Source organism: Chamaea fasciata, unplaced genomic scaffold (assembly GCF_029207755.1).
Source record: "Chamaea fasciata isolate MVZ Bird 193981 ecotype frontalis unplaced genomic scaffold, bChaFas1.0.hap1 SCAF_8, whole genome shotgun sequence".
Taxonomy (NCBI): Eukaryota; Metazoa; Chordata; class Aves; order Passeriformes; family Sylviidae; genus Chamaea; species Chamaea fasciata.
This window is the reverse complement of record NW_027094093.1, coordinates 12,755,330-12,766,875: the sequence shown is the minus strand read 5'-3', so window position 1 is coordinate 12,766,875 and position 11,546 is coordinate 12,755,330. Positions and strand designations below refer to the sequence as shown.

The 11,546-nt window shown below is 40.8% G+C and overlaps 1 protein-coding gene across 1 annotated transcript in view; it reads right to left on the bottom strand.

Annotated features, from left to right (window-relative positions):
• Positions 1-3,773: 3,773 nt before the first annotated feature.
• The window catches only part of BMPR2 (bone morphogenetic protein receptor type 2), a 107,010-nt gene continuing 99,237 nt past the window's right edge, over positions 3,774-11,546 (bottom strand). The window contains exon 13 of the mRNA XM_066189703.1: positions 3,774-11,282. Within this exon, the coding sequence (XP_066045800.1) occupies positions 11,032-11,282 (251 nt within the window). The 3' untranslated portion in view covers positions 3,774-11,031. The remainder of the gene's footprint in view (positions 11,283-11,546) is intronic.

Sequence of the window (11,546 nt, the reverse complement as noted above, 5' to 3'; positions counted from 1 at the left end):
CAAGCCCTGCTGCTGTTCACAGCCAAGTGCTCTGACAAGATGTCAGGCTGATTCTGCTCAGCAGGAGCAGGCAGACATCTCCAGCAGTTGTGGCTGGCATGGCTAAGCCGGTGCTTTATCACGGCGAGCTTACCGGGTGTCTCCTCTCCTTGAGGTCCACCCCGGGCTGCATTCTGGGCTGAGCAAGAGCTCAGCCTGCAAGAGCTGCTCTCAGCTCTGCCACATGCCAGCACGGCTCTTCCAGCTGGCATCCCACCAGGGCCTCATCCTGAAACAACCCTGCCCTTCCTCCTGCTTCTGTCCCTCGCCTCCCTAGCCCAGTCCAGTTCCTCTGCCTGCCTCCTGCACCTCCACCCAGGACAGCGGAAGGATTCCTGAGGCTGTTGTTGGTTTGCCACAGGAGAACTTGTGAGCCCTTACCGTGGCTGGCTGCTGAGCTGGGGTTAGCACAGTGCCCAGATCAAGTTTTCTTGATCCTGCTGCTTGCTTCTGCCTGGCTGCAAATACTTCTTGTGTCACTTTCAGTCTCAGTTCACAGTGTATGTAAATAGATGGGAACTCCTGCTTGTCTGTGCCTCAAAAGCACATTTCCATCCCTCATCATCCAGGATGAAGCTCAAACACATGATTTAGTTGCATTCTCGTTTTCCAGAAGGAAATAATAAATAAAGTTAGCCTGTTTAATAGTGATTTTAAGCCAGCCATTTCTGAGGCCTGATTCAGAATTGTTAGTGGTCCTGCAAGAAAATTCTTGGAATGGCAACAGAAATACAAGTTCCCCAAAAAGTATTTCCACCTCAACAGAGATCAATCCTGCAGGAAATTCTCTGGTCACCCATACACACATTGGCTGCACCAGTACAGCTGATGTGTGCTTCAGCAATGCCTGCCTCCTGGGCTAGTCAGAACTATACCCTGCCAGATCTGATTTTTTAACTAATCCAGAGACATGGAGGTGCTGGAAGTTACTCTTTACAACGCATCTGCAGGGATCAATTATTATCTTTCCAATAAGAGGAAAGGGGGAGTGGGACAAAGGGAAAGAAAGGGAAGGAGATGGAGAAAACAGGTGTCATTTCAATATTACAGCAGACTGGCAAAACACCAGTCACTGCAAAGCACACAGACTGGCAGGAACAAAACCAGGCACAGAGTACAAGCCAATGCTTGTACTCCCATGCACACAGTCCCATGCACACAAAAGTAGCTTATGAAAACTGTATTTCTAGTCATTCTGATTAAGAAATCTGATACCTTGTGGCAAGAACTTCTCCCAAACAAAGGCTGCAAAAGGTGACAGGGGAAAGCAAACAGGCCTGTACCTTTCCAAGGAGCTGCTTGCAAGCCTGTTACAAGCAGTGGCACGGGTAAAACGAGCTGCACAACCTCTGTACCCTCTTTATCGCAACGCCCTACGCTATCCTTTCCTGTTAGCACTTGGCAGCAACAACAAAGAAATTGGGCCAAAGACAAATGCTGAGTTCTACTGTGTTGCTGATGCCTGAAACAAGTCTCCCTAGCCTCCCTTCATGCTTTCTCCTTCCTCAAATCCACCTCATGTGCTTGAGGTGCTGCCCACTGGCTTTTGTCCATTATCTGCCCAAACCACCTGCCTGCTCTCTACTGACTGTATGTCCTTGTTCTCAAAAAGACTTGATGGGCTGTGATAGAGGGTGCTGGAAAGCTCCTCTGCTGTGAACTGAAATGCACCTGGATCAGTTGTTTCCAACATTTCTCAATATTTGCATCCTTAACATTTTTCCAGCGCTCACGTGAGCCCTGTCTAGAAATGCCATTTGCTCAGACACTGCATAGTAAATACAGACTTTCTTTCCTTAATCACCTCCCACAGACCAGCTGTCCTCAGGCAGCCTTATTTGTTGTCTTTGTAAAAGAGGCATCAGTGATCCCCAAAGCATGACTTCAGCTCACATCACCATTTGTGGATTTCTCACAGACTTTCCCTGTGGTACCGAGAGCTGAAAGAAGATCCCCTGATGTAAAAGCAGAATTCCCAAGTGTGCCATTTAAACCAAAAAGTTTCAACCCTTCTCTGGATGGAGAATGACAATGCTTCAAGTTAACATGAAAAGCTGAATTTATACAAATATTTTGGTACAGTTGAGTTTTCCTGCCTGTGGAAAATTAACCTTCTTATCCAACAAAATGTGTTTTGGGTCATGGCAGTGAGCAGATGTCTATAATCTCCCGCACGTGGAAAATTTCCATAACATCAGAATTAGCAAGAAGTAAATGGGGGGAAAAAACCCTGAATGGAAACAAATGGAAGACTGACACGGCTGTGTTCCACAAAGTGCGTTCTGCAGCTGCATCACTGCTCTGGAACAAAGGGGAGTATAATTATCGTTGTTTTACTTTCATTTCCCATTAGCAATGCAAAAGCAAATAAACGTGGTTGTTATTTCTGCAGGGGAGAGCTGGCGGAGGTGAGTGTATGAGGTCACACAGGGAAATTACGAGGAGACTTTCTTAAGCCCGAGTAGCTCAAGCACCCAAAGAAAAATCTATCAGTAAAATGCACCACTCACACTGTTCCTGCAGGGCTGAGTCAGGCTTCTTAGAGGCCCTGAGGATAAGGCTTAGCCACACCTGCTGGGGTAGGGCAGGACTTGGCTGCCCCTACTGTCAGGCAAGTCGAGAGTGAGAATTGCTTTTGGGGACAGCTACTTCGGTCATGCTGGCCCCCACTCCCAGCGTGCTTCCTGCTTCCAGGGAAAGCAAGGCCTGCCATGATCCCTTCCTGTAGCTAAAGGTTTCTAGGTTCACTTGTGGGGCTGAGATGATCTGCCATACGGGCAGATACTCAACCACACACTAATTGCCTCTGTTTGTTGCTTCCTCATTGATGGCAGTAAGAAATGAAGCTCCTCATTCCGTCTCCCTTCTTTCTTTGAATTTTGGAGTTAGTTCTTTGGCCAGAGACTCGCATCATTATTTGCTTGCAAAAATCATCACTGTGGATAGAGAAAAATACATTAACAATAATTGAGGAGGGGAGACAAAAAACACAGCAAGTGAGCTGCAGGATGGATGCCACCAATCTGTGTACAGTGGAAAGCGTCAGCCAGTGGAAATTTGCAGCATCCTTCTCCTGTAACTAAATGCATCTTTTTCAGTTCTGCTGGATAGGACAGTAGCTCCGAGCTGAGAAAACTTCTGCTTCTAAGAATGCCAGGATATTGTCTATTCATGGGGACAGGGAAGTGCAATAATTTGTGTGGGAAGGGCAAGGGGGTGCTCTTTTGATCCCTGTCCCAGCTGCAGAGGTTGTTGCTTGCTGTGTTCCTCCACATGCCTGGTTGCCACCAATCCTGTGCTCTTCCCAAGTGCCAACCAAAACTGAAGGAGAAAAGTATTTCATTTAATACCTCCTTTTCCTGTTTTCTTTTTTTTCTGCATTTACACTTAGCAAGCAGACAAAGTGTGGCAAGAGGTCACGCAAGGCCTGCTGCTGTGAAACGTCTGCAAAACCGTGTTCAGCTCCAACACAAGCACCAGACCCGGCTGGCCAGTGAGAAAGGGGCCAGAAGGCAGCAGAGGCACCATAACTCCAGCAAGTGCAAGCCCCAGTGATTCCCAAGGCACAGGAGCACCTGGGAACAAGGCAGGGTGGGACCTGCTCATGCCAAAGGTGTCTGGAAGTCCTATTCAGCCCTTAGTAATCAAGGAATTCCTTATCCTCCAACCAACACAGCGGAGCATGTTAGTACTCGTGGCCAGTAATGACATGAACCACCAACAAAAGAGCATGCTTTTTGTCATTAATATGATCTTTAATAAATGGAATAATGCACCATTTTTACAGCAAGCCTTTTCTCTCAGGCCTAAAGAATAGCCTTTTAAATGTTCTTATCCAATGTCTCTGTATCAATACAATCTCTTTATTTAGGTTTATATATAACAAAGCAATTCTTACAAGTATTCATAGAAAACTCTGTAGTGGCTTTAACAATGTCAGCTTTCATAGTGGCATCCACAGATGATTAAAAACCAAAAATTAGCTTTTTATTTCATACTCACACTGTTCCATGAAACACAACTTATACAGCATAGCAAGGGTATTGGGCAGCTTATACAAAAGAAATAACTGAAAGCAATTATTTATAAATTCATACATGATATTTCCTCATTCGTTTGAGAGGAAAACCAAAAATACCCGTTAAGAAAAGGGTTCTGATGAGACTCCATATTCTAGGATTTCTCCCCCTCTTCCCCCAGAAAAGCTCGCTCAGAAAATAATGCTCTCTTTACAGTCTTTCATAAGGAAAATGGCAGTTTCACATCTTATTTCAGCCTTTACAGAAGACCAAACCCTAGAAATTCATTCTTGCCATGTTTATTTTCCTCTTACACGGCATTTGGGGGGGAAAATAACCAACAGCGATTGTAAAATATGATTCCAGCTTATATAAATGTGAATAGAGCACGCTTTCCTCTAGAGACAAAAAGCAGACAAGAAACATATACATACAAACCGTTTTAAACACGTTTCAACAGTGTGAGAGAGAAGAGTCACCAATCAGGAAATTCAAAAGTGACAAATGAGTCAGCTATAACTTGGACTTGCCCGTTTGTTCTTGTGACTTCTTACAAACTACAAAGACCAGAAACATTAACTATTTTCTGAATAAACATGACTGAAGTGTGAAACTTCATGATACAGTTCTGAAGCACAAAAAAGAAAGTGAATCAAGTGCTCTAGAAATAAACCTCACACGTTTGCTGCATTAAAAACAAGTGAGTGGGCCACAAAAGTGGAGGTTTGGGAGACCTTGGAACTAGGAAGTTATAAAGGCTAATTATTTCCTCTTTAAAGTAGTTACTAGGTGAGATGCTGTGCCCTGATGGACACACTCCAGTGATACATCTGCAGAAGCCTGTAAGGACTGAGAAGAAATCCTTCCTTCCTGTGCTGTGGAAGCAAGGTGTATGCATTGAAGTTAACCAACTGAAGGACTTGCAAATTCAAACAATTGCTGATGAAAACAGCAAGAGGCATTGAAAAATAGCTGATGATTACACTATCAATTAGCATAACTCCAACTAGTTCCCGCTTATTATGCACACGTGTATATTAAACCACAGTGAAATAAACAGAAATGGCCATAAGAAGTAATTTGTATTAATAATGCACACTGCTAACGCAGACCTGCATGGAGCCCAGATCAACATTAAAGGGCCTCGGTGCAAATGAGGATTTATCTTGAACCCTTCCACTCCCACTCCCCCGATGCAGCCCCACTTCTTGACAAAGCCACAGCCGCCCTGTCCTGACCCAGCTCCACAGCCTGAACCCATCAGCAACACCCAGCAAGGCTCGAGAGCCAGGGCTGCCCCTGCAGTCCCACATTCCACATCAGCTTTCCTAGAGCTAATCCTCCCCAGAAACGTTTTAACACCACAGCCAGCAGAAGCCACCCCTCCTTTGCCCACAATCAAAGGCAGACTCCTGCTGGATTCCAAGAGCACTGGGCTCAGCCGTGAGCCGATGAGGTGCCCATTCCCTCAGAAAGACAGGTGCCGAACATAACATCCATTTGGATTTGCAGGAGCACCCACACCTGTTTTTGCAGAAATGGAAGTTCTGCCTCCAATTTTACTCGGTACAGAAGAAACCCTAAATGAGAAATCTGATTTGTTACTCTTTCATGTCAAAACTGAACCTACTTGTGGGGTGGGTGAGATCAAAAAGGGATGTATTTCTATAGCTACAGTTTCATATGACAATAGAGAAGCCTAAAATGTAATTGGATTTAATGGACTAAAATACTATGTTTAAATGGCAACCACACACATAACTATAGCTACTACATAAGAAAGCCTTGTAAAAATTATCATGTGTTAAGTGTTTTGGGTTATTTTTTGATCTTTGAGAGAGGTATCTTAAATTACTCAGCTTCAGATAAAGCTTGTCATGTGCATTCCCAGGCTTCTCTCTCTCTCTCTCTCTCTCATAAATCCATTCCACTCAAACAATCAGTGACAGGTCTGTCACGGGAGATCTTGAACTACTGGACTATGTGTCACAGTCTGATCCCAGCTTTACTGTGATGCACTACAGACAATTTTAAACTGGCATATGAACCCCTCCCCCCCCCCCCAACATTATACTTTCTACCAGTGCTACCATCTGATGCTGTAACTCACAGAATTTAATCCTGCAACTTACACACAACATACATATGCATCTAAATACATACAGAGTTTACATAAAAATATATATATATCTGGCTTCACTGCAGTATGTATAGATTTTTCACTGAAAAAAGGCTTGAAGTTGAACAAAACATAGTAAGCACGCTTTAAAAAGAAGGTTAATCTATTCATGTGTTAAATGGATGCTGGGAGACCAGACAGAAAAGTTCAAATAATCCAAACTTATGCAAAATACTAAGTTGTCCAGTCTATGATCCAACTTTCAAAGACTGATCAATCCAATTTCAATTTACTTTGATGAGCTGCTACAAATCTTCCAATTAGACACCAGGTCATTTATACGCTACTGTGCTTGGCAATTATTATTTTTATGGCTTAAACCCAGCCTATTTCAGCAATGGGACCAGCCGTCATTTTTATACAAGGAAAAGTTACAGCATAATTAATTTCTAATGTATTGAGCAAATATGTAAATTTTAAAATTCTCCCTAATTAGGCAAGAAATGTCCACAGTAACATTTCAATGGCAGAACGACTACGAACTTCTGTATTTTTCATTAAAGAAAATTATAATCAGAACATAGACCCAGTAATGTTATATTAGTGGATATTTCATAGCATTTAAAAAAGGAATATCATTAGAGCAAAATGCACTGAACACTGGAACTAGGGCATATACAACGTATACATATATATTTTTGAGTAAGAATTCATTACTATTTAGTTTGGGCCGATAATTTATTCCATACAATTAAAGAACTTTCTTATTCTCCTCTCTGAGGCAGGCAGGATTCCAGATTTCTTTTAGAGAAAGCTGACAGGTAGGAGGATATGAACTTTCTGAACATATTTATGAGGTGGGTGGGGGTTTTTGCTTGTTTCCTGAAAATTGCCAGCATCTATCTTGCATTGTTTTGTGCCCAGTGCACTGAAAAAAAATCAAAATGTGTTGCCTTTGAAAATTAGGTAATTTTCTATACGAAAACAAGAGACAAAGAAGTGGTACCAAGAAAGCAAAACAAGAATGGAAATGTTGTTTCTGAAAATACTCTAATTATGATACTATCAGATGGTTTTCTTTTAAATTAGGAATACCTTTATTTTAGCTGTGCAGTGTAAGTGCATATTGGAGTTTCAAGGAAAGCCTTGGTAATACTAATTGGCTAGCATATGAAGCTGTAAAGCATTATAAACAAATTCAGGGAAGTGTTGCAGATAATCTGACCTGTAAACACCAAATTTAGAAAACTATGAGGCATGTCTGTTCAAAGGGTTAGAATTCACATTCTAAAAACCATGTTATGTTGGTATCTCTGTTACAGGAAACAACAAGAGACAACGCATTAACCTAAGCAACTCTCCTGCTTCCACCAGTAAGCCATTTTCTATACCTTGCAAGATTTTGGACTTTGTCTTATACAAACATCCAAACTGTTTGCTCAATCATTTTACTTGAATTACCCATTATAAATTACCGTAACAAATATTCTGCTATTGCCTATTTGACAGTGGCACAATTAACAGGTATTTACACTACCATTCTATTTTAATTTTGCTATATTTATCTTGCCTGCAATATACATGAGAAATTGATAGAAAATTATCAACTTTCATAATTTTTCTTTTAAAAAAACACAAAGAAAATAAGCAAAATTGTAATGCACAAGGAAATAAATCACATTTATCTTCCTTGTTTATTGTACAATATCAACTATCCCCGCGTTTGATTTGTAGAATTCTTTCTCTTACATGTATTTTGTTTGGTTAAGGATGATTCCCTGCGGCACAAGATAAAATTCAGTGTAATTTAATTTACAGAGAAAGTGTTCTATGGACACTGGATTATGTGCTGTGAGGGAAAAAAATTGGCATTACTAAATTAAACATTAAAACCAAACTGCTAATCAGATTTCATCTAGCTGTGCAGAATTACAGTATTTTGGTACCTACTTAAGAGTTTGCTTTGACTGACCTTTAAAAAAGAATAGATTTTTATCTATTTAATCCATAGGGTATTTTATGATAAAGTCCATTTTTCTATCATGTTACAAATTGTATTTCTCCATGTTAGATTGCACAGTCAATCTTGCTACTAATTGTAATTCAATCCAAAGGCCCTCCAGCAAGCAATAGAAATAGACAAAGGAAAGAAAAAAAAGTATCATTTAAGAATGTTGAAGAACTGCAGAACAACATTTTCATCTGGTATTAAAATTATTTTGATTGCATTGATCACAAAAAGTTGGATTTCTTACAAAGGCATGGCCTGCAAAGAAAGGCTAGAAGACTGGCGCAATTCCGTCTCAGCAGAAAGAAGCAGCAGTCAGAGAAGTAATTTTTCTCTCCCCAGAGTAGTCTGAGTTAGTAAGAGTCCTAAATATTGTTTTCAGCCCACATTCTGATGGATGATACATGCAAGGCAAAGCAAAAGTCATTGGGAAAGGAGTGACGAATCCTCAACACCACAATACGGTGCTCACCAAAAACCAACACCGTGCACTCCACATGGAGACTCACAGGAGGCCAGGAGAGAAGAGAGCCACAGCGAGCAATGTGAACAGAACGCCAGAAATTCTGATTCAGGTCTTGAAACCCAGCTGAGCAACTGGCAGGTTTTCAACATCTGGGACGTGAGACTGCAGCAGATGGGAAGCCAGAGAGTGAATTAAAAGTCTAACCAGAAGAAGGCTGTATTTTTAAAAAGGGGAGATATCACCGTATTATACAGGGGGGAAACATAATTATGCCTCAGAGATGAGAGGTACTATTTGAACTGGTGCTTAAAGAACATAGGGAGCTCAAAATGTGCCTTGTGGCTTGTATTTCTACAACTACACTTAATCAAAGTCTGGATTTATAGTGCTATCTCTTGGAGATATCTAGGAGAATCTAAGAAATGTTTAAAAGCATTACAAGAGAAAATCATAGGAATCAAGCATAAGCAAGGGATTTTGGGGAACAGCAAGAATCAGATGTAAGCAAGGCATTTATTAGGTTAGTTGTATCAACAGACAGAGAAGAACAGGGTTGGCAAAGTTTACCTCAGAGGGAAAAATGGTAAAACGGCAAGGAAACGAATGAGCTTAAAAGCAGAGAGCATCTGCTTCAGTCAGCTGAAAGGAGACAGGCTGGGGGAGGCAATTGTTTGCTGCCAGTATCCTGCCACAGGAGTCTGGCAGGCTGACTGAATTGATTTTCTTTCTTTGAACATCACCAGTTCTCAGATGAAGTGATAAATCTTTGCTTGTTACCAAAGACTGATGTGTTACACCTTTTTATATCCGAATAGCTTTTACTGAAGTGTTCTCAATTGGAAAGCATGTTTCTCAGGTGGAAAGCTATTTCTTAGGTAGAAGGAGGTTCTAACTAATAAGAAAATTAATTTTCTTTCAGTAGACAGTAAAACCAATCATTCCAAAACCAGGAAAGGTTTACTTGAGATAGTGAAAAAACAATTTATCTCAATACATATTACATTCACATCCACTGACAGCTAAAATCAATGTGCATACAAACTGAAAGAAGGGACTAAGCAGAGGGAAGAAAAAATCCCCAACCCTCCCCCACAAACACCCATGAATTTTAAAAGCATGCAATAAATTTTAACAAGATGAATGAGGGCCTCTAAGAACTCTGAAAGGAGGACGAGTTTCAACTCAACTTGGCAACAACAATCAATTAGGATGCACCTACCTGCATAAGTAATCAGCCTGATTTTTACCCCATATTGTCTGTAAGGAGGTAAATCAGGAAAGACTTGTGACTCATCACAAAACTGTTTTGTGCCAAGTAAGATTCATCATTTTTTTCTCTGTGTAAACAAAATATGTTCACAACCTATCTTCACTCAATCTTTTTAGTATGACGATTACTAATATTTCTGAATAAAATGTATTTTTCAATGTACATCATTAGTGATCTAAATAAGGTTTTACATAAATACAGGGGGTGAAACTGCACACAAAACAAAATGGAAAAAATGGCTGACACTGTTTCCTTACATTTGTTCAACATTTTGTTACTCAACTTCACAGGCTGGCATCTACTACTATAAAGGAAACACATTTTGATTTGGGAGGATCAAAGGAAAGGTACGGAGCTCAGACTTTTTTTGTTCCTTTTTTAAAGCCCTTTTAAGTTGGGGGAAAATTCATGCATTGTCACCTCTGAGCACAATGTGATATTGGCAGCTGCTTCAAGCTGGCTACGATGTGCAAAGTTTACTGTCATGACCGGCTGACTGCTCAACTGTCAAGGAAAAATTAACAAATACAAAAAATGGGAACACGTGGCAGTTTTAGAAACACACTTTTCAATAAAGCCTACTGTGACCTATAGACTATTGCACATTTCAACATGACACAAGGAAAATAAGGGGTTCGAAAGAGAATACACTTTGTAACATAGAAATATACAGACTAGCTTGTGCACAGAAATCAAAACATGGTTACAAGACACCACTGCAGTCAAACCTGTCTTAGAGTCTGCTTATGATCTTAGTGACCTTAACAAACTGGTCCAAACTGATTATCAGCAATACTTTTTTTTGTTACTTTTTTTTTAAAAAAATATTTTGAGACCACATCTTTGATACACATATATATATTCCGTGGTCAAAACAGACAGACTTAACTTTAGCGATACTAAATAAAAGTGCAAAAACGTTCAAAAATAAAACAAAATAAAAAAATATGGAAGCATAAGCTAAAAATTTTCTGCATAGCTGAAATCTATTTAAAGCGAGTCCTTGGCAGGGGTTGCTGACAGGAGGAGAAAGCAGTTTTTTAAAACGTCTTCTGCATGTTTGTTTCAAATAATGCAAAAAAAAGGTCATTTGTGGGCTTTTGAAGTGTTTCACAGGCAGTTCACCCCTGCGTCCTTGGAGACCATGGTGGTGGCAGTGCCCCCCTCCGCAAGGTACACAGCAGTGCTGGATTTGGGGGGCACCGCCTGCTCACTGCCGTTGTTGTTGACCTCGCAGTGCAGCGGCTCCGTGGAGATGACCCACGTTGACGGACGCCACCGCTTGAGAGAGTACGGAGTTTTCACACGTTTCTTGATCTTCTCTCCTGAGCCTGATTTGCCATCCTGTGAGGAGTCACCTACTGAAGGAAAAAGAACCAAACCAAACGAAATCAAAAAAAAAAAACAGAACAGAAAACAGTATTTATGAGGAAAGTAAGATTAGACTGGAGACCAGGGTTGTTACTTAGGTGAAACAGAACAAAAGAACAAAATCTTTAAACACAGAGCCAACCGTGTGGCAGAGGCATGACAGGTGTATCAACTACAACAGCTGCCACTAAAACAAAGGGTTAGATTCTGTTCTCTGTCAGAAATTACTTCAGTGAAGTAATTTGTGTTACCTG